Here is a 23,963-nt window from a genome sequence, read left to right on the forward strand (position 1 = left end):
GTGTAAATTTTTCTTTCCTTGAGATCTGATAACTTTTTTTTTACAATGTAGGCAGCTTTCCCATTGGCTTTACTTTACACGACAAAATTGAAGTGAGATGAAATTCACCAAATATTTTCTTTTAGTTCTTTGAAACACGAGAACTTGGTGCGGCTGCTCGGCTGCGTGGTGTTCAGCTCCAACGGCAGCACGTGCATCGTGACGGAGCACTGCGCGCAGGGCTCGCTGCTCGACTACCTGCGCAGCCGCGGCCGGCACTACGTCACGCAGCTCAACCAGATCAACTTCGCCTAGTGAGTACCCCACGCCGAGTGTTCAGCTCCAACGGCAGCACGTGCATCGTGACGGAGCACTGCGCGCAGGGCTCGCTGCTCGACTACCTGCGCAGCCGCGGCCGGCACTACGTCACGCAGCTCAACCAGATCAACTTCGCCTAGTGAGTACCCCACGCCGAGTGTTCAGCTCCAACGGCAGCACGTGCATCGTGACGGAGCACTGCGCGCAGGGCTCGCTGCTCGACTACCTGCGCAGCCGCGGCCGGCACTACTTCACGCAGCTCAACCAGATCAACTTCGCCTAGTGAGTACCCCACGCCGAGTGTTCAGCTCCAACGGCAGCACGTGCATCGTGACGGAGCACTGCGCGCAGGGCTCGCTGCTCGACTACCTGCGCAGCCGCGGCCGGCACTACGTCACGCAGCTCAACCAGATCAACTTCGCCTAGTGAGTACCCCACACCGAGTGTTCAGCTCCAACGGCAGCACGTGCATCGTGACGGTATATGTTGACTAAAAAGTGAACAAAACGTGTAATTACACTCTCCAATATGCCTAGCATGGGATCAACAAAATATATCATGAAGAAAATTAGACAAAATATGAAATAGCGGTGCAACCGGAAATATCGCTTTCATTGCGTTAGGACGAAATAGATAGGACTGGGGCTACTCCGCCGCTTTTGGTCGCCATGGTGTCACGAGATAATTAAGTCGTTAGTGGCTTGCTAAGCCCACAGTACCTACAGATGACTGATATTATTAAAAAGTCTTATCGTCCATAATTATTAATTAAAATAGAAAAGGAGTTCTCTATCCAATGTGCCTTAATATCAGCTCCGGGCGTGGTGGTTGGCCGCCTTAGCTATATATGACGTAGTTGATGTGATGTGCGTGTGATGGCAGCGACGCGTGCTGCGGCATGGAGTACCTGGAGCGGCAGCGCGTGGTGCACCGCGACCTGGCGGCGCGGAACGTGCTCATCTCCGCCGAGGGCACGGCCAAGGTGGCGGACTTCGGGCTCGCACGCACCGACGCCGCGCCCGACGACCCCGCCGACGCGCTGCGCGTGCAGGCCAAGCTGCCCATCAAGTGGACCGCCCCCGAGGCGCTCAAGTACAACGTAAGTATACTATTTTTTTTTTATTAGTACACCAACAGATTACAATTAATACATAGCCATATATCAACAAGACCAAAAATTCTATATACATAAGAAAAAAAGAAAGAAAAAAGCTTTATTAGAGAATTATGCCACACAACACAATTTGTTCTTTAACAAAATATCCTGCGATGTGTGGCACAACCCAGTAAAGGGATCCAACTAAGCATAATGCTACATACTCTTTAAATAAAAAGAGCATGCAGCGCTGGTTTTCAGCTGTACTATGTATAATTGTACACCTACTTATAGCATGGCAAATTCATTCGTAACACTCCTTCCCTATGCTCCGCGCGCACGAGATCACACCCGCTCAATCCTTTCCCCCCGGCGCCCGCATATCATGGGAGTGTCATCAAACTTGAACTTGCCAAGCTATACTCGTATATGTAGTCACAACATGCTACATTATAACATTTAACAATTTAAAGCAAAACAAAACCATCAATGACATTTTCTAACATCGTGCATGAAGCTGCGCAATATAAAATTTTAGGTACCATGGTAACGCAAGGGCGCGGCGGCAGGGCATCAACTCGCGCGCGAATCCCACCTACCCGCCGTCTTGATTTTTGTATGACGTACGCGTAGAGTCATCCGCAGCTTATTTCGGAGACGTCATATAGATTGCATCCGACTATACCTAATTTTCAATGATTTGAAATTTTTATTATTACCCGAACCGCGGAGCACGCGTCTAAACATTTTTAACCGACTTCCAAAAAGGAGGAGGTTCTACGTTCGGCTGTATGTATGTTTTTGAGTTGGAAGTCGGTTGAATTTTTTTTATAAAAATTTTTATTGATTATAAATTTTCCTGTGCAGATGTAATGTTGGTTCAACTTACTTGCCAGGGTCTTTCAACAACTTTCATCATCATTATTAACTAATGGATCTTCTTGGATGGACTTTCAAACATCTAAGTTTTGAACTAAGCTAAGATTTAGTTTTCTTCAGATTGTTCTTTTCGTTCATCCAAAAATGGCTTTAAATTAACATGGCCCTGACTTTACAATCGCATTCAAACTAATAAGTACATAGCACATAAGTACGATGTGTTTTACGGTTTTTAGTATATTCGGTACATTTTTGTGTTTTTGAAAATAGTTGGATTTGTTTTTTCATAAATTCCAGTTTTAACAATAGTATTATATTTTTTTTTTACAGAAATTTTCAAATAAGTCTGACATGTGGAGCTTTGGTATACTGCTTTGGGAGATTTACTCATTTGGAAGAGTGCCATATCCCAGAATTGTAAGTTATATTTGTTTCCTGGAATTTTAATGTAAATAATTAAGTAAATAGACTAAGGCCGTTCTCCCAAGAGACTACCTGCAAACGACAATTTCGCTATCCTCCGCACAGTACTCAACTTCCGACTGACACTTTTAATGTTAGTAGCACACTACTGGATGAGCTCCAGTCAAATAATGATTTAACCTCGTAATGAGTTATAATAAGTTTGAATATCTCTGTGGGAGAAGGACGTTAGTGATTTTGTACGAGCAATACTCTGTATGATACAGACAAATAGACGTTTAATAAACAACAAAGTTGTTCTATAATGTCACAAACATATCTGGTCCAGTGAGGATGTAATTTTTCTTGTGTTTTTAGTATAGTGTTTGGCAAAATGGCGACCGCCGCGATGTCGGTTTCAGTATTGGACACCGGGTCAGAAGAGTTAGTGACACATATTTAAACATAAGAACCGCGCAGATAGAAATGCTTAACACCGCGCAAATAGCATGCAGCACGGTCTGACCTGCTATTTGTATAGTGCCATAAAACAATAACGGTTGAAAGTTTTTTTGTCTCTGCCGACTCTTAAACTGAAACTTTATAATTATTACTAGCTGACTCCACTCGGTTTCACCCGCATGGTATCCGTTCCCGTAGGAATACGGGGATACTATATAGCCTATAGCCTTCCTCGATATATGGGCTATATAACACTGAAAGAATTTTTCAAATCGGACCAGTAGTTCCTGAGATTAGCGCGTTCAAACAAACAAACTCTTCAGCTTTATAATATTTGTATAGATAATAAGAAAAATAAAGCGGAATGTTACGCTTATTAGCTGAGTAGAATGTGTGGTTGTCGCCAGCCGCTGGCGGAGGTGGTGCGGCACGTGGAGCGCGGCTACCGCATGGAGGCGCCGGAGGGCTGCCCGGCCGGCCCCTACGACGTGATGCGCGCCGCGTGGCACGCCGACCCCGCGCAGCGCCCCACCTTCGCGCACACGCGCCTGCGCCTCGCCGCCATCCGCGACGCCGCGCACGCGCTGCAGGTGAGCATTGCCGCGTACGCGTACGTCGTGTTGCGGGCGGAGTATGCGTGTCCGACGTCTTCTTTGATGACCATATACTACTACTACTTCGATGACTGTATATATGACGGCGGTATGGACTAAATTTCACGATGATAACGGAGAAGCCGTAGTCTTAGAGCAGGTTCTAAACTTTACGTGTCAAGGATGGCAGATACACAAAGTAACACTATCAATCATCACCGAATCGATCACTTAACTTACAACTACAGGTCTACCCTCTAATTACACTTGATCAAGTATAGCGCTGATACTATCACATGTAAACCAGGATTAATCCCTTGGTCCCTGCGAGACATAATAATATAATACTGCCAAATTAAAAAAATGTTGTGATCAATGTTATACTCGATTTTTTATTCAATAAATCGTATTTTTATTGATTAAATCTATCTTATTAACCGACTTCAAAAAAGGAGGTTCTCAACTCTACGCGTGTATTTTTTTTTGTTATTTTTTAATTTTGGTAATTAATATTACTAAAATGTATAATATGTAAATAAATAGAAATCAATTGTCAAATGGTTTTGATAATCTCTTGATAACAAACCAATATTGATTTTATCATCCAGTCAATTATTATTATCTATTATCTATACATTTAACATTACAGTTAAAATAACATGAAATTTTCCGTTTTTTTGCAGTGAACAGCCGGCTGCGACTGTGGCGGAAATTAAATACATAATATATTAGACTTTATAATAATGTCTAGTGGGCAATATGAAGATGCAAACTGTATTTTATTATAAACGATTTTAATATTTTAATGTCTCATGTAAGTCCTAAATTATTTTGGTAAAGTTTAAATACACTTCCTCACTAAAGAAGTAACCATAGAGTATAGTGACATTTGTGTGTATAGAAGTTATTGTAAAGTGTATCGTCGTTCTCGCGGGGCTTTTAGTGGTAGCTTCATGTTTTATTTAGGAACAAAGCTTTATTTTATTTTCTGTTTTTTTTTTTTTGTTATTTAAAAAATGTTATTACAAAAATTCGCTAAGCACAAATTTTAAAATGCACAATATTTTAGCTGTTTCTTCAAACTATCATAATAAAATAATGAATTATAATATAATCGGAATTACATTACTAAGGTTGATGTCCATTTGATTGTTTTCACTGATTTGTGTAATTTGTGATATTTGTGTACCTATAAACTTCACTGTTAGCTTGTAATAATGATAATTAGCACATATTTGCACTAAAAGCCCTATTCAAATTTTTAAGGCCTATATATAATGATGTTAAAGTGCTTGTGAAATTGCCAGTGTGACGACGTGACCGTATGTCGGTACATTAGTACTGTCTAGTCAAATAACATTTGTAGTTTTGTTTGTATCATATATTATTTTTCCATTTTATTTAAAAAAAAAAAACAATTTTATGGTGACTGATCGCATACATGTAAACGTGAATATAGAAAAAGCTATATTGGTTAATTAATTATTTTCTATTTGCTACAAATTAATGTTAAAGAGTTATGTTAAGTTATGGAGAGTGTTTGTGCATGAATACAACGGAGATGTTTATATGCAACTTAACCATTGACCTATAATAAAAGGATGCACAATCATGTAGAAAATTTCACTTAAAAACTGGCCAATTTTGCTTTGACAGTTTTAGAATTATTTTTAAAGAAAATTATACCTAAAGGCCTTTAAATATAGTCCAATATTCAATAAAATCTCAAATTCAAGCTTAAGTATTGAGTTTAAGGTTGAATTAGCAAATGCGACTACTTGAATTGAGTGCCAAGAAGTTGTGTTTGGCACTCATTGAGGGACGTTTTTTGGTCGCTGATTGTGCATCCACTTTATAATAGGAGATCGATGAACTTAACACTGCCTAAAACTTTATAGTTCGGTCAAAATAGCACACTTACATTTTAAATTCTTTACCTGGATGCTAGCGAGACACTGTAGAGACCGGTTAAGTAAACCGGACTACTTAACTGAGAAACTAGAATAATAATATCATGCAATATAAATTGTATATTTTAATTGTATTATGATATACAAGTAAAATATACAAATATCTTTGTGAGGTATTTCTAAATTTTACTCTTTAGGTATTTTTTATCATGGTAATTTAACTAAAAATGCGCCCTTTTAAGACAAATTTTAACATTGTGTTATTACTAAACTTTTAAAATATTGATTCATTCCTTTACATAATTAGTGTTAAAGTCTGATGTATGTGCGTGCTAAGTTGATATTTTTTAAAGATAAATATGATTACAAAATTTTTATGTAAAATGTATGTATACTCAGAGGCACAATTATCCGCCCACTTTAATATACTCGCGTTATATTAAAGTGTGCCTCCTGAGTATATAATAAAACCTCTTAATGAAGTAGCTTGCGCGATGTCAGTAGGCGTAAGATGATGAGATATCTCGTGATGACAAAAAGCGGTGGGAGGCTTTGGCTATGGCTAGTTACCACCCTACCAGCAAAGACGTACCGCCAAACGATTTAGCATTCCGGTACGATGTCGTGTAGAAACAGAAATGGGTGTGGGTTTTCATCCTACGCCTAACAAGTTATCCCGCTTCCATATTAGATTGCGTCATCAGCTGAGATTGCAGTAAAGAACTAACTTGTAAAGAATAAAATGAAAAAAATAGTGGGTCATCAGAAATATCGCTCCCACTTTTGTTACGAAAGAGAGCGATAAATTCGATTTAGCCGCTATTGGTCGATGTTTTTTTATCTCTTCACGATATATGTCGTTAACGCATCTAGGCCTACTAATATGTGGTTTGGTTACAGTGTTCCGCAAACTTTGATTAACACCTACGAAATTTAGACTTTTTTTATGATGTAGGTCTGAACCTACATCATAAAAAAACAATGCTTGTTTTATATTTATTTATTGTTTAAATGAACATTATATAAAAATATATTTTATGTGAAAGTTTAAGTCGATTAGCTTTGAATAAATATGGCTATGATTACCTACAAAATCTTTCTATAACTTATGTGACCACAAAATGCTAAATTTCCGCGGCTCGCTTTATTTCTTTTTTTATATTCTTTACAAGTTAGCCCTTGACTACAATCTCACCTGATGGTAAGTGATGATGCAGTCTAAGATTGAAGCGGGCTAACTTGTTAGGAGGAGGATCAAAATCCACACCCCATATGGTTTCTACACGGCATCGTACCGGAACGCTAAATCGCTTGGCGGTTCGTCTTTGCCGCTAGGTAACTAGTCACGGCCGAAGCCTCCCACCAGCCAGACCTCGACAAATTAAGAAAATCTCAATCTGCCCAGCCGGGGATCGAACCTAGGACCTCCGTCTTCTAAATCCACCGCGCATACCACTGCGCCACGGAGGCCGTCAAAAACGCTCGGAATACTGACCTATCGATAGGGGTATATTGAAATTCGACAAACTATGTCTGTTTTAATCGATTAGTGTGTTTTTTATGAGGAAATAATGTTCAATTTAGTTTAACCGCCTCGATGGCGACACACGCACATAATTTTTTTGTGCATACATTTCGAATGATGCAATTTTCATTCCGCTCCTTTTGTAATAAATATTGAAGTTGAAAAAAAAACAACAATTTTCGATGTTCACGTATTTAATATATATAGATTATTATTAATATAAGCCCCCATATTTATGAACATGGACTTTTGGATTTAAAGTAAAGTGGGCCTTATTGACTACTGTTATATAAAGTTCACTTTGCATTGAAGAAATTTGAGGTATAAATGCTAATCCATGTTTATGAGTAGGGTCGAAGTAGTGTTTAGTCAAAGTAAGAAAAAAAGTTGTTTGACCAACTGACAGGTTGTGTGCTAAAATTTAGTAATTACCGCATGGTAATATAAAATCATTATGCGATTATTGTTTAAATTAATTGCGCTTGTATGTTTAATGTGAAAAGATATATATAAACATGACAAGGCGAAGGGAGAGAATAATGTTATGAATCTCACATGGGATTGTGTAAGAAATTATTATCGGAAGTTGTCTGAAGTATTCTATGCTTGTATTTTAAAAAAATAATAATAAAATGTATGTTTTTGACAGCACCAATGCTATACTGGAGTTTACTTCTTTATATTATTTTCAATTTGATAACACTTATATGTATTATGGTTAAATATAGCTTTTTATTAGGTACATGAAATCTGAAAACAATACAACTATTTCTCAACACTTAATTTTATTTGCTATCTTAGGTACAGGCTATAAATGAAAATCTAATCTAAAGGAGTAAACAAAAATATTATATGTAGTTCTCATCAAATAACTTGGCCACTCTGAAATTGGTGCAAATTGCTTTGTTTGAAACTGTTGTCAAACATTGCATAATGAAAAAGTCGCAGCTCGTTTAGAGTTTCTACCAGTTCTATAGAGCCTTGGAAACTATCATTCATTTTCTCCAATCAAACGTGTTTGTCAAATAATCTGATAATTAGCGGATTTTTATAACGATCATTATCAAACTCTGCTTGACGAAAATGTCAATTTTGACAAGCAAGTTTGTCAAATGTTTGATAGTTTCCAATGCCCTAATAATCCAGTGCAAATATCACCGTACAAATAGCCTGCTATAAACTTACAAATAATACTATACTAGGAACCGCTGAACTCCTTCTGTATGCAGGCTTAATGACGTACATATAACTCGTGCGCATTAACTTGACGCCTGGTTACCACTGAACAAACGCAGTACAAACATCATTCGAGTTAGGTGTCAAGTTAATCCGCACAAGCTGTACTAAGTGTTTCTTTACAATACAAGCATAGTCACTGACGTCGACGCGAACCCATTGATATTTTAAGATATTTTAATGACAGCCGGCTACACAAATGTTGTAGGTACGCGTTAATTTTTTTCTTATGCAATATTAGTTGTAAGTGTTACATTGTTTTTTACGATTTATTTATAAATTTCTTAAAATTGATTATTAATTCGAGCCGAATACGGTCTATTGGCGGGTCGCGATTCATTATAATATATAATAATGTATGCCTTTTATCCCTCTCTCTTTATAAATCTGTCTGTTAGATAAATGAATTCTTAGTGAAATTTTCCTAAAAAAAATTATGTAATGATATGAAATAAAATTACCTAATTTTTCAATTTCCGAGCCACAACTAATATGAAATTGCTTATGATAAAATGTATAAGACTGCATGTTACACGATATAAAATATTTATCATGGGGAATGTAAGTAGTATAACAGTATTTTTATTAACTCTTATTTTTGCACTCGCTAATAGATCCCTCCGACTCTTCATTACATTTGTGTGCTCACTGAGGAACCAAGTTTCCTTTGTGACTTCTGATGTATTTTCCTTCATCATAAGCACGCCACGCTATTAACTTTTTTTTTTCGAAAATGGCGGCATTAGTGATTTTGAGGCCCGGCCGGATACTAGACGTGCAACATAACTTGTTCACCAAAATATTGTTGCTTAGCAACCATGCCAAGACTCGGGCCTTGCCCTTCTATGGTCGCCATTGCTTCGCGATACGTTTACCTATAATGCTGTTTAAGAAACAGTTTATTCTGGAAAATCTGCCCCCCTAGCCAAGTGGCACGTCGATTCTCTTTCTACGATCGTTAACGCTTCGAAAACTAGAAAAATGTATGGGAATGACATATCTTGACCACGTGACCTGTCGATAGCAAATGTCATTCCCATATATCTTTCTATCGAAGCGTTTGCGATCGTAGAAAAAGAATCGACGTGCCACTTGGCTAGGGTGGCTAATCATAAATAATGTTCATTAGTGAATACATAGCGTTAGAGTCATTTTTACCAAAGTAATTTCAGTTAGCGAAAGTATAACATTATTTTTGCAGTCTTCCTTTTTTATTTTTTAATATTTTGTAATGAATAATATTTCGGTAATTTGTACTTTAGTATAATATGATTATTGTATCTATAAAACGTTGTATGTATACATATAGTCCAAAGGTTCGTTTTATTAACCCTAACGACTGAAATGTGCAGCTGTAATAGTATTCCGTGATTTTATATTTTTAAAGGTGTAAAAGTGAAAAATCTCGTTTTGTTTTTGTTTATTTTTAAATTGTATTATTTTTAAAAATGTAAATACGTGTAACATTAAGGGATAAATGTATTATAAGAAACTATAAATACATAGATGTGGTTTTATTTTTTCGTTAGTGTTCGGGCCTTGCGTTCTTTGAATTACTGCACGAGCAGTTGCCGCAAAAGCAGCTGCTCTCACTTGAGCTGCTTTTGATATAGAGTCGGGTTCTTGGTACTTGACGTTTTTGATTGTTAGGTTTTTGTGTTTTAATATCACCTCTATTTGTCTGTGTTTCACGGCCATCCGTAGGGACATTTTCAGTCGCCTGATCGGCATACGTCGTAATAAGTTTGTTCGAAGTGTCCTTTAATTTCCGTTTGCAATGACATACAATGTCTTTGGAAGTACTTTTGTTTCTTTTATGTTTTTTATTCCTCCGTTGCTCCAATTCACTTTCGCTATCGACGGACATGCAACTGTGGCTAGACCTGAATTGCACTTTTGGTTGATTTTTAATTTGAACTGTCTCTTGGTATTTTCTGCAGTGACAATCACCCTTCCATTCAATGTTATTTTGTAATGGTTGGTTGTCTGGTTCAGTTTGAGTTACCGCACAATATTGCAAATATGGCGTTCGTCGTAAACTTGGATAGAAGTAATGAATATCAGTTGTTGACGTCCAAGCGTCGTTATGAAACTGCAATGAACAAAAAATGCAAAAAATCGTAACAAAGTAATGAAATCCGTAGTAGCTACCTACTGCATAAAAGCTTAGAAAGACGGATATAGAGCCTATATTGGCTAATGTTATTTGCAGACTCCTACTTGTTGCTCTCTTGAACTTTATAGTCAACTATGACGTCATTCGCCCTAAGACCTTAATCCAGCGCTGTCGTAAGTATACTAATAGCATTAACAACTGAGTCTTAGGGCCATAAATCATTTCTCTATATCTATCTCGCTTGCACTTATGGGTCTTATGGAGCCGTCTAGTGAAGGGTGTAACAATGAAAGACATATTATCGATAAGTAAAGTTTATTATCGTATCTTGTTCACAAAATTAAAAAAATTAACAATATTTGATTTAATATAATACATATTTCATATTATATAATTATTAACTAAATAAAATTAATCTTCATCTGAGTCTTCATCATCAGAATCTTCGTCTTCTGCCAAATTTATTATATATTAGTATCCATAGTGCGCAACGAGTAACACATGAATGTATTTATTTAATTGCAGTAAACACATTTATAGCAAAAAAAATACGCAATGCAATTACATTAGAAACCGACCAATCAGAATCGTCCAAATCATTATTGACTCATCATTAGCACGTGCGCAGGTAGCCGTTTATCGATAATTAGGGTGCGCAGGTAGGCGCGCTGCACATTCCTATCTTTTTTGACTTTTATGACCGGACGACTCAGATGATAATGCGCATACTATAGTAGGTACTTTTTAGTTTTAAACGGAAGAAAGAATTCCCACGGGATAGCGAATCGTATTTTTTTTAGACGAATTATGTCTGGATATTTTTTTGTTATTGATATATTTTATGATTTTTATGCATAAAATACGTAAATCATATTACCTTTTGTGTATATTCATGGTAGGCAGGTGGAATGGCGTTCATGTAATAATTTGGGGGTGAATAAGGCGGACATTCTCCAAATGTGTTTGGGAGTAGAACATTAAAATTTCCAGGTGGAACACTAAAAGTACAAGCATATTGAAAATATAAGTAAATTACGTATACGTTTAAGCCCTAGCCCGCCAAAGAGCATTGGATCAGCGTACCTATAATTTGTATAAGCTCCCATAATGCACTCTTAGAAGACGAGGCTCTGAGGTGAGTGGGCCAAGAAAATAGGCTGATCAGTGATCATTGTTACATCATGTCTTTAAATCTACTATAATTTGTCTTAGTAAAGATAAAATGTCTATTCTAACTCTCAGACCAATAGATTTTTTTGCTTGATGATAAAACGTAATACAGCAATGATGATTAGACAAAAAATGTAGCTCTATTAACTACTATTATATACGTTCTGTGATGAAATATCCCCCTTCCCTTTTAATTAATTTTAGTTAAGCTAAAAAACAGAAATTGATCTATACAAAACAATAAGTAGATATATACATACTGTAACTGTAGATAGGCCTAATATGGAAGATCTTGCCAATAAGATAAGATGCTAATTTTACTTGTAGAAATAATCCCATTAAATTGAACAAATAGTAAGTAGACTTTATAACAGTTGTAAGTAAAGTTACTTACGAAATATTTAAATTCGGTTGAGAACTTATGTTTCGTACGAACCACATCTCAGTGTTAGTTGGAAAAGGAAAAAACCTGCCATCCATATTGTTAACATTATATGGAAAAGATGCGTGCTTTGGGCTGAATGTTGGAAAAAAATAAAACTGTACACTGCCATCTGGATATGTTATAGCTGTAACATCACCTTCGCCTACTATTTGGGGGAATATTGGTGGAGCTGAAATGAAAAAGAAATATATAACTTACCTACTGGTATAAAGTCGACCGTTTTGTACTTATGTCGATAGGTATTTAGCTTTTCTACTAAGCGCCATTGATTGTCGGTCCGAATCCAGCCCGGAGCATACATCTTCAACTTTTCAGTTGTGTGCATTTTAAGAAATTAAATGTCACGTGTCTCAAACTGTAAAGGAAAAACACCGTGAGCAAACCCATGCATACCTGAGAATTTTCTTAATTCTCTGCGTGCGTGAAATCTGCCAATCCGCATTGTGCCAGCGTGGTGGACTTTGGCCTAACGCCTCTCATTTTGAGAGGTGACTCGAACTCAACAGTAAATCGAATATGGGTTGATAATAATGATTAGGAAAGCGCCTAAACTTCTATTCCGCTCTGAACTTGCCGAGATGTATGGTTGTGCAGTAATCATAGCCAGTTCAGGACTCAACGAGGCTATTTATACTTGTGCAGTTTCGGCGTTTAAACTTCAAAGCAGTCTAGAAGTTTGGTGCATGGCATACTAAATTAAGGTTGACTCGTGAAATGTAGGTAATAAGTGGTCGAATTTTTGGCACATCCCTATTTGAACGACGATATTGAATTGAAACACCAGTCTATTTTAAGTGCGTTGGTATGGGAGAATCGTAATTCGTAGGTAGGTATATACTATTTTATTTTATTTTATTTTATTTTGGCAAAAACAGTCATTACAAAACAATAATAAACTAGTAAGAAAATACAATCACAATAGACAACACGTTGCCGAAAAAGTAATTCTGATTTCTGAATGCAAAAACTAACAGACCTGTTTTTGGATAACTTTGAAAGCCGAAGCTTCCATACGCCGGATTCCTCTGCATGATTTATTATAAGAATTGCTGATTTGTTTTACATTTTATTTAGACACAGTATGTATGAGTCATATTTAGGTATAAATATATTAACTTAAATATTTATTTTTTGTAGGACCCCATGTTTTGATAGTAGTGGATTCACAGATTTGATTCATGACTTACCTAATGTGACAGTGTGTGACAGAATTACAGAGTTGGTAGGTAATAAACAAAAAAAGTCTTTTCTATTATAATGGTAGGCCTCTTTCTCGGAACATTCAAACTTAGCACGTTAGGAATTCCTCTTTAAGTACTAAATTAAAAAATAGTTGGATTTTCAGTGTAAAATGTTAGTGGACCAAAATCCTGCAGAAGACCTGGAAATTTGGAACCGATTATCTTCAAAAGCCACCACTGTAGAAACTCCATACTTGGCTACCATACTTACCTATAGTGGGGCCAAAGGCAGACAAACTATCACCAGCCTTACTGAAATGATTACCTATAGCTATGTCCGTCTCTCGGTTCATAGATACCAATTTTTAACTACCTACTATAAATTCTTCTTAATTTTAAAAGTACCTACATAATGGTAAAATATTCACGTTTAGATATAGGTACTACTCCACAGAAGGATAACATCATACCATGTGCTAATGATGTCCTACAATTTTTTTTTTACAAGTTCGCCCTTGACTACAATCTCACCTGATGATGATGATTTACCTGTATTAAAATAATTTTATCCAAATATATGTAAAAAATAATATATTTCTTGCAGGTACAACATTTAAGATTCAATTTTATATGTACAATATTATACAATATAAACATAATAAAAATATATTAGGAATGTCAACTGAACACTGCATTTCTTATGTGGAAGTTGACGATATATTCAGAGTTGGTTCTCTGCACGCTGATGGCGAAGGGGTCCGTCGGATGGAACGTGAAGGCGACGAGGCGGCGCGCGCTCGCTGGCACAGATTGGCCCAACACTCCGGCGTAAATTTTGAACTTCAGTAATCCAGAATCTCGAGCATAAAACCTGTAAAAGACGTAATTATTGTACTTATTACATCGATCTCCTATTAAAAAATGGATGCACAATCAGCGACCAAAAAACGTCCTCAATGAGTGCCAAACATAATTTCTTGGCACTCAGTTAAAGTAGTCGCATTTGCAAATTCAACCTTAAACACAACCCTTAAGGTTGAATTTGCCATGAAATTTTATTTGAGATTTTATTGAATATTGGACTATATTCAAAGGCCTTTAGGTATAATTCTCTTTACCAATAATTCTAAAACGGTCAAAGCAAAATTAGCCAGTTTTTAAGTAAAGTTTTCTACATTACTGTTCATAGATTTATTTATTACAATAAATCTATTAGATACTGCCACTTTATTTTGTCTCGAGCAGTAGGTATTTATGAGTTTTTAATATGGCAGTGCAGTATCACAAAACACAACTGTGAAGTACAAATTAAATTAATAAAACAAAAAGATTCTTTAACACCTTTATACCTAAGCTAAAAATTACTATAAACGTACCGTATTGGATATTCCCCATATGCTTTAGGTCTCTCCATGACGGAGACCCATTTGTCGTCATAACTGAAGAGACCCAAATCTAAGTACGGCGATCCACTGTACGACTGTGCGCTAATTGGTAACTGTGCCAGAATCCTCTTTGTAGCCTCCGTACGCCCGCCATATATAGCTCGCACTATTGTCTGCTTGAACCTCTGCTGCGTCAGCCTCGCGTACAAATTGTTTGAAGGGGAACAAGTGAATTGTGAGTCTGCACACAGTCTGGCGTTCCTAAAGCAGTCGCAATAATTCTCAAACAGTTGCAACAGCCCTTCTGATGTATTTTCATAGACTTCTAATATTTTGCTTTCACTGATGTTGTATATAACGAAGAATGAGGACTGGCTATTAGGCTCCGCCACCCTCAGTGTCACTACTTCTTCGCTCGCATACTTTATGAATAAATGATCTTCGTCCAACAACTGCATTTTCCACATTCTCAAACTTTTGAACATATCAAAATATTTATAAAACTTTCTTAACTCCAAAGGATCGTTTGATTCGTCGCTTATTGATTTTGCCCTTTTAAAAAGGAACACGAGTAGCCTGTGTTTTAAGCTATTTATAGTCTCCTCGCAGTACGGTCGCTCATTCATGACTGGGGCGAAAACTGAACTGACAATAAACGGATCGTCGTCGTAGCAAAATCTACCGATTTTCCTTATTTCTATCAACATCCCCTCAACGATTTGAAACAAATGTATCGTTTGATGCTGAACAGACAGCACAGCAAGCACTTCTTTGTATAGATAAATGCCCTGATTATGAGAAAGGTAGATTTTATCAGTCCTAAAATGTTTAGTATCACACAATTTGCCATGATGCAGGTCTACTAAATGGAGAGAATAATCTTCAAGAGCAGACCTGTAAACAGAATATTTAATCTATATTTTGTTAAAAACGTAAATAAATAATGGACAGTCTAAGAAATGGCCCACCTGATGTTAAGTGGAAGACCATAGCATTACGCAAGTTTAAATGTTATGTGTCAGGAAACACATTCACAAACACGGGAAGGGCATTCCAAATATTTTCTGTAAGAATTAAAAATGTGGATGCAAATTGTATAGTACAAGTTGCCTGGACATTCAGAATGTATGGATGCCACCATTCACAAAATCTTGATGTTAAAGTAGAAATTCCTCTTACAAGCATAGTCACAAAGAGCTCTACTATTACTAAATAAATGAAAATTATATTATTGTTACCTAATAGTTGGTGTCACTGCTTCATTGTTGCTATGTATATGATAGAAATGAGGTCTAAAATCATCAGGAATGTGAGCTGCTGAGCCAACAATGACATAGCGACCATCCTCAGTGAAAAGGCTACACTCCCTGTTCAGTTGCTGCTCCATAAATGGCAGTTGGCCGGAACTGCGTTCCGATCTAGAAACAAGTCTTTGTTGGCAAACATTTACTGTAAATTTTGGCTGAAACAGAACAATAATTTTATATCATGAAACTACACTTGACATGACACATCTTCACTTTTTGAAAAGAAATAGACTCTATTGAATAGGGAATCAATTAAACAAAATAATCATTGTCTGCATTTGAATTATTAAAAAAATCAGAATATTCAATTATTAAGAAAAACTATTTATTAAATACTCGAATGTATAAGTTTAACAAACTACATTAACAAATTAAGCAACACAAAAGTAATAAACAAATAAACTAGAAGATCAACAGTTAAATCAGATTCATATAACATATAGCATACCTACTTTAAAAAACCTGTAAAATATATGTGTACGTATTCTATGATGAGCATCAGCATCAGCATTCAGTAGGTCGGAAGGATAACCAGCCACCAGGTCACCCGCTGCAGCTGCTCCTCTGTACTCATAAATCTGAAAGATTCAAATTGAATATTCTTAATAACATTTATCATTAAATAGCTTTAGATAGGTACATCATTCAGACATACAGTAAGGACCTTTAGACATTGGACAAAACTGTAAATAGGCTTACTCCACTTTTAATTAATCAGTTATTAAGAATTAATTAAGAAAATGTGAATATTATTTCACATTATCAGCCCACTACAGATGGCCTCCCTTCATATAGGAGTACGGATTGGACATTAGATCCTGCTCTAAGCCTTCATTCGTACGAAAGATTTTTAATGGTTGATAAAAAGCTTTCAAATACAACAAATGCATTACCAAGTAAATGTTCATACAACAGCATTTTTAAAACATGACGCTTTTCTATTGAGCAGTGTTAGTTTTTCAATTTTGGACATTGGAAATCGATTATGAATTAAATTAAGAATGTTAATAAAAACTCCAACACTGGGTTTTAACATAACGCTTTGTAGCTCTTGTATGAATGGGGACTAATGTGGCATAGTTCGGCTGACAATGTGACACTTTCAGATGTTCATCATAATTGATAACTATTATTCATCATTGATTGCAGATAAAGAAGAAGAGAAAAAAGGATTCTCTCCAAGAAACAGAGATGCAATACTACCAACTTCTCAACTGCACTGCCATTGATAACCTAACAATATTTAACAGCCAAACAAAGATTTTAAGCTTAGGTTCTCATGATCTGAGGCAATATAAGGTAATAGGAACAATGACACAGTTAATAAGCGAATTGTAATTGTTAGAGACACCAACTAAGGAGGTTAACAAAGTTTAACTAAGTCCCAAGCTGTGGTTACTGATTGAATTAGAACCATAATTTAGTGGTAGTATACACAGAATACTACTTTCATAGCACTAGTAAGGCTACAATCCAAGTCAAATAACTATTCTGCTCTGAAGTTGCAAACTGGCAAGCTGTGGAGGCATACTCGTCTTGGTCAGAACTGTTCTTAAACACTGTGCAAACTTGTGAAAGGAGACTACTTATTTGGCGATCAGTGTACCACATTAGTGCCTTAAGTATCGGTACTTTAAATGAGATTTAGGGCAAATATTATTCATATGAGACTTTCACACCTCTAATGACGTCTGGTCAGCAGAAAATGCTATGAAATGTTTCCCATCTGGACTAAACTTCCTCAGAAAACATGGTGGCTTCTCCACGTTCACTATCGTCAAATTAGGGAAGACATTCTGATAGAATTCTCGAACAACATGCAGATGTGAGCCAGCCTTTCGTGAACCATAAATTTCCCGGTCCATAAGTCTTATCACTAGGTTCTGGGGTTTAATTTTCCTAGGAACTATCTTTTCTGTGCAAAAGAAATCTTCTTCGTTAAGTTTTTCAGGTGGAATATCTTCATAATACACACTTTGACCACTTGTATTCATGTTTGATTAGGGCTGTATAAAAACTTTGATAGGAAACTCAAGTGAGCACCAGGTATTACTTATTTGATTAATAAGAACGAGTATGTATTCATTTCAATAATTAGTTTTAATTAATACATACAATAATTTATAATTAAAATAAAAATAAAAATAATTAAAATTGACACAGTTACGTCGATTCTTGTCATTCAATTACCAAACGAAAATGTCAAATTGACAATTCAATATCAGAGATGTCCATTTTCTAAGACGAAGACAATAGATCGTAGACGAAAAAATTAATAGACGAATCTCACAAAAAACAAAAAACTTGTAGTAAAAGTAAAAAAACGCAGTGTTTCGGAGATTAAATGAGCAGTTTTACCCCTCTTATCTTTCTAAGACCTTTAAAACGATACCCCACACTATGAAATAAACGAGAAAAAAAAAATCATCCCCATTTTAAAAGATTTTATTTTACGACTTTGTTCACATTTTTAATTTACTTACCTAAGCTAATTTACACCTGTCTAGTAGTAATAGTTTCGGCACTAAACCGCGGATGGATGGAAGGACAGTCAGACGGACACTATGTCCGTCCGTGTGGGTTCCTTGTAGACTACGGAACCCTAAACAAAATATGAAAATCATAGCAAATAAATTATGAAAACTCTAACCTACTTCCGATGTTATTATTTACCTGTGAATTAATACTCTTCTCTAAGTTCACTGTATGGTTAATGGTATGTTCTATTAGGTCTGTCGTCTGTGGCTTTGACTAACGTCAAATTTTGAATTTCATGTACTTATGTTGTGTGGTGTTTCGAGTTGGTTATTTTTTGTTGTAATTGTAACGTCTAACTGCAATTGCAAAAATGACTATAACTTCACTTAAATAAATAATTTAATGACAGGCTCTTGAGTTGACTTCATTTTCATATAAAATAATACTTCCAACTTTGGACGCAATGGAAGAACCAACAGGAACATTACGTTACGAGAAGATAGACTTCTTGGGCGAGGGTCAGGTAAATTAACTTTTACTGCACACCAAATCTTGAGTTATCATTAATTAACTAATTTTACTTTGTTTTACATTTATAGTTTGCAACAGTGTACAAAGCGCGCGATGTTAAATCGGATAAAATAGTTGCTGTTAAAAAAATTAAAATTGGATCAAGAATGGAAGCTGAAGATGGAATAAATCGGACTGCTCTCCGAGAAATTAAACTGCTGCAGGAATTACAGCATATAAACCTTATTGGACTTTTAGGTACCTTCTCTGAATTCTAGTTTTTTTTTTAAATACAGTCTATATCTACACAACTTTTCTTAGCCCCATTTATACATTTTGTAAAATTAACATGTGGATTTGCCTGTATGTCATTACTGTACACATTTTGTATTCTGAATAAATAAAATAAATATCAGCAACAGATCACTTAGAGATAATATAACAAAAACTGTGGAATGTTCCTCTATAATAGATCATAATAGATCTACAAAAAAGTATGCTTGAGAATATACAATGTGTCAAAAATTAAATTTATAATGGCATCAGATGGTAAGCCTGCTTATAAAAATGGAAAAACAAGAACAAAATTGTTTATGTTTGAAAATTTACACCAATTATGCTATTTATAACTACCATTGCTTTAATTTTTTTCAAAAATTATAATTCTTTTTGGTTGGTAACCTGTATAGTACCACCACAATCATTAAAAATCCCAGGATGTAGTTTGTATACAAAAATTGATCTAAGTTGTTGTATTTCCTTAAATTTTATGAGATTTTTATTTCCAGCTCACTTTCCAAAATCCAAGAATTTGCTACAATAACCTTATTTTGGGTGCATAGTAAAAGTGAATACTGTCAAAACATCAATGTATGGAATTTGCTGATTGTTTAAAATAACCTGCATATTTTTAGTGGCTAGTTTTCTTAGAGTATTATACTAGTTCAGAATCTTAATGAAACACATAATTTTTTAAAAAAAAATTGCTGTGGTAGTGTTCATACTGTTGATATGTCTTTTTTTTTGTATACCAGGAAAGTGGGCTGAAAGTTCAAATCTTTTAAAATTACAGGGAAACTTTTGTGTAAAAAATAACTATTCATGTTACCAAGCCAAAAAACAATTACATATAGATATTTAAAAAAATACTTGATCATGGTAATTATTAAGTGTCAATTTTCAAACAAAAATTTTTTTTATAACTTGATAAAAACCATGAGTAATTTTTTTTCCATTTTAACATTTAACACTTACAATTTACATTACTTACAATAACAATTTACATTAAATTTTGGGATATGTTGTAAATATTATATTTTTTTAAATAATGGTTACACAAAGATTTCATGTATTTTGTTCCAAAGTTGCAAGCATCCGCTATTATAAAGTTATTATTTTCAGATGTATTTGGACAAAAATCAAATGTTTCATTGGTATTTGACTTCATGGATACTGACTTAGAGATAATTGTTAAGGATAGTAATATTGTACTTACTCCAGCAAATGTTAAGGCTTACATGATCATGACTCTAAAGGGTAAGAATATTTTACAAGTTTATTGATATTTTGAATGGAATTTTTAAACTATATGCTATTGTTATAAAGAGGTAAACTTTGTGTTGTTGTAAGGGGTAGTCTACTGAACCAATTTCTCATGGGAACGAAAACTATGCCTGTGAAACCATGGGGTGTCAACAGTTTATGATAAAATAAGAGTAACACCTGTGGCTATTTAGCAATAAACTGTATAAAGGAGGCAAAGAACTTCATGCTTGTTATACTCATCAAACAAATATTTGTCTCTGAACACCATGCTGCACAGTGGTCCAAATTATATCTAGAGCTATTAAAGCTTTACAGTTTGGCTATGCTTTGCAATTTCAGAAGTGACTGTTGACACTACAATGGTATAATATATTTATTAATTCCCCCAAAATCTTCAAGACAATTTTTCTAGGTCCCCAATGGTATAGTTCTGGATAGAGATATAGCAGTGGCATAAGTCACTGCTATTCAAAAAGTGAATTCACTACATATATGAATGTTAAAAAATCTGTAGATATTATGTATTGAATTACTACTTTATATTAATTACTAATTTATGATAATGACTTTGTGTTTCTTAGGTTTGGAATATTTGCATCAAAATTGGATACTACATAGGGATTTAAAGCCAAATAATTTACTAATTAATCGAGAAGGAATCTTGAAAATTGGTGATTTTGGTTTAGCCAAAGCATTTGGTTCACCGACACGAATAAATACTCATCAAGTAGTCACAAGATGGTACAGGTAAGGTTTGAAATCTTTCAACAACAGTGTCTCCTTATGATTATAGAATTTAAAATTTCCTTATGATGTTGGAAAAATACAGGGGATATATGATTACAAATACAAAATGCATGTTTTAAGTATATGTAAGATATTGTTTTAAATGTAGTTAAATATTATGTTAATTACATCAATCTCCTATTAAAAAGTACACAATCACCAATCAAAAAATGTCCCCACTCAATGAGTACCAAGAACAACTTCTTGGCACTCAATTCAAGTAGTCACATTTGCAAATTCAACCCTAAACTCAATCCTTAAGGTTGAATTTGCTCTGAATTACTAAATTTAAAGGCCTTTTGGTATAATTTTCTTCACCAATAATTCTAAAACTGTCGAAGTAAAATTGGTCAGTTTTTAAGTGAAATTTTTTACATGATTGTAGGTCCTTTTATTACAAGAGGTCAATGGTTAAATAACATTATGTGAAATCTGGTTCACTCAGTGTATTTATTGCTGCCTTTCAGATCACCAGAGTTGTTGTTTGGTGCAAAGCAGTATGGCACAGGAGTAGACATGTGGGCAGTAGGCTGCATATTGGCAGAACTGTTGCTCAGGGTACCCTTTCTACCAGGAGAGACGGATTTAGACCAATTGTCACGTATATTCCAAGTTTTTGGTACACCAACTGAAGAAACATGGCCTGTAAGGTTTTTTTTAATTTTTTTTAGCTGTTCTACTCATTCAAATATTTTTTTTCTATTAACTACCTGAATGTTTTAACAAATGTTTTTGTTAACACCATCCATCATCATCATAATATCAGCAGATGAACGTCCACTGCAGGACATAAGTCTTTTACTGAGTAGCCTGTCACTGACACCATCAATCTACATGTATTACAGAATCTACAGTATTTGTCATATAATAGAATCTTTTCATATTTTTATTCTTTTAATACTTATACATTTGTTCTTTGTCCAGGGCATGAAGAGCTTGTCAGACTATGTCCAATACAAGCATTTCCCCGCTCAGCAGCTGCGGCATATATTCAGTGCCGCGTCCGATGATCTCCTGCAGTTGTTGGACAGTTTGCTCTCCCTCTACCCGCCGCGGCGGTGCGACTGTACGCAAGCCTTGCAAATGCCATACTTTAGGTACGAAGATAGAATATATATTTATAATATATCAGCCATATTTTTGGCTGGTGGTAGTCTTCGGCTGTGGCTAGTTAACACCCTACCGGCAAAGGCGTACCGCCGAAACCGAAAGGGGTATGGATTTTCATTTTTTTCCTAACGAGTTAGCCCGCTTCAATCTTAGATTGCATCATCACTTACCATCAGTTAGTGGCAGTTTTCAATATTTTCATACTGTGACTATCGTGTAATCGTAAACGCGAATTTTTAAGGAATTGAAACAGTTGTACAGTAGTGCCACTAGATGGCGCTGTTTCAATTCCTTGGAAATTCTCGTTTACGGTTACGCGATCGTCCAGTATGAAAACATTGAAAATCGCCACTAGACACATTGGTGAGATTGTAATCAAGGGCTAACTTGTAAAGAGAAAAAAAAAAAATGGAGAAATACGTCAACATAGCATAACATCTATGTTGTATGCTAAGTAACTGCCTCTATATCTATTGTTTAATTTTGTTTACAGCAACAAACCACCACCATCTATGGGACCCAAACTGCCAATGCCTACTAATTTATTTAAAATGGAAATAGAGAAGCCATCTTTGAAAAGAAAACTACTTGACAACATTGAAGGTGGATCGGTTGCAAAAAAGCTTCTTCAATTTTAAAATTTTAAATTTCAATGTTTAGAAACAAAGTGTAATATAATAGTTGTAATATCACATGCCGAGTGTGATCAATGTATTTTGAAAATAAATACTGCCATAATGTTTGAGGTTGTCTCTGCTAGTGTAAATGGGTCAATTGCCTAGATCAAAATATTATTTTAAAGGATTTACATTTGTCTGACGTGACGCATCAGAACTGAATCTGTTTCATACAGTTTTTATACGACGCATCAGAAGCCATCACGACATGTCGCAACACATAAAGGCGGATTTACATTTGTCTGACGTGACGTGACGCATCAGAACAGAATCGGTATTATACATTTTGTATGGCAACGATTACACTTATGTGTTGTGACATGTCGTGATGGCTTCTGATGTGTCGCATACCAATTGTATGAAACCGATTCTGTTCTGATGCGTCACAACACGACACGTCAGACAAATATACATCCGGCTTAAGTTTAAACGTTACCATACAATATGCATGATACCGATTCTGTTCTGATGAGTCATGACACCACACGTCAGACAAATATAAATCCGGCTTAAGTGTAAATGTTACCATACAAAACGTATGATACCGATTCTGTTCTGATGCGTCACGTTACGTCAGACAAATGTAAATCCGCCTTAAGTTGATCTTCCATCCTGAACATGGAGACACCCAAGTCATGTGTGCAATGTTGCGAGAAGCTATTAATGTAAATGAATTAAATATTATGTTTTGCATTATTTTAATGGATAGCAAAATGAAGCTGGGCTTGCAGCATCCAGGGGGTATATAAAAATGTTAATTATAGGAAAAATAATATGAAAATATATATTCGATAATAGTACATGTCTTTTATTGGATTAAAGTAAAATGAGTAAACAAAAATAACTATTATAT

At 35.4% G+C, this 23,963-nt stretch overlaps 4 protein-coding genes across 4 annotated transcripts in view; 2 read left to right on the forward strand and 2 right to left on the reverse strand.

Annotated features, from left to right (window-relative positions):
* Positions 1 to 9,903, forward strand: part of LOC112055433 (tyrosine-protein kinase CSK) — a 49,984-nt gene extending 40,081 nt beyond the window's left edge. The window contains exons 11-15 of the mRNA XM_052886509.1: positions 126 to 293; positions 1,180 to 1,396; positions 2,603 to 2,689; positions 3,544 to 3,726; positions 4,413 to 9,903. Coding sequence (XP_052742469.1) covers positions 126 to 293; positions 1,180 to 1,396; positions 2,603 to 2,689; positions 3,544 to 3,726; positions 4,413 to 4,415 — 658 coding nt within the window. The 3' untranslated portion in view covers positions 4,416 to 9,903. The remainder of the gene's footprint in view (positions 1 to 125; positions 294 to 1,179; positions 1,397 to 2,602; positions 2,690 to 3,543; positions 3,727 to 4,412) is intronic.
* Positions 9,904 to 9,925: 22 nt separating this feature from the next.
* LOC112057949 (uncharacterized) lies at positions 9,926 to 13,756 on the reverse strand. Its single transcript, XM_024098599.2, has 4 exons — positions 13,108 to 13,756; positions 12,081 to 12,300; positions 11,394 to 11,514; positions 9,926 to 10,492 (listed from the first exon to the last, which is right to left on the reverse strand). Exons 1-4 carry the CDS (start codon positions 13,160 to 13,162, stop codon positions 9,926 to 9,928), a joined length of 963 nt encoding a protein of 320 aa, XP_023954367.1. The 5' UTR covers positions 13,163 to 13,756.
* A 130-nt stretch (positions 13,757 to 13,886) lies between these two features.
* Positions 13,887 to 18,199, reverse strand: LOC112057871 (DET1 homolog). The gene is made up of 5 exons (XM_024098491.2): positions 17,684 to 18,199; positions 16,457 to 16,582; positions 15,936 to 16,159; positions 14,689 to 15,591; positions 13,887 to 14,183 (listed from the first exon to the last, which is right to left on the reverse strand). The coding sequence occupies exons 1-5, from the start codon at positions 17,996 to 17,998 to the stop codon at positions 13,991 to 13,993; spliced, it is 1,761 nt and encodes a 586-aa protein (XP_023954259.1). The 5' UTR covers positions 17,999 to 18,199; the 3' UTR covers positions 13,887 to 13,990.
* Positions 18,200 to 18,751: 552 nt separating this feature from the next.
* Positions 18,752 to 23,907, forward strand: LOC112057570 (cyclin-dependent kinase 7). The gene is made up of 7 exons (XM_024098047.2): positions 18,752 to 19,005; positions 19,082 to 19,250; positions 20,394 to 20,528; positions 21,119 to 21,284; positions 21,791 to 21,968; positions 22,248 to 22,420; positions 22,927 to 23,907. Exons 1-7 carry the CDS (start codon positions 18,946 to 18,948, stop codon positions 23,069 to 23,071), a joined length of 1,026 nt encoding a protein of 341 aa, XP_023953815.1. The 5' UTR covers positions 18,752 to 18,945; the 3' UTR covers positions 23,072 to 23,907.
* Positions 23,908 to 23,963: the final 56 nt, after the last annotated feature.

The sequence above is a fragment of the Bicyclus anynana genome, chromosome 17, assembly GCF_947172395.1.
Source record: "Bicyclus anynana chromosome 17, ilBicAnyn1.1, whole genome shotgun sequence".
Lineage (NCBI taxonomy): Eukaryota > Metazoa > Arthropoda > Insecta > Lepidoptera > Nymphalidae > Bicyclus > Bicyclus anynana.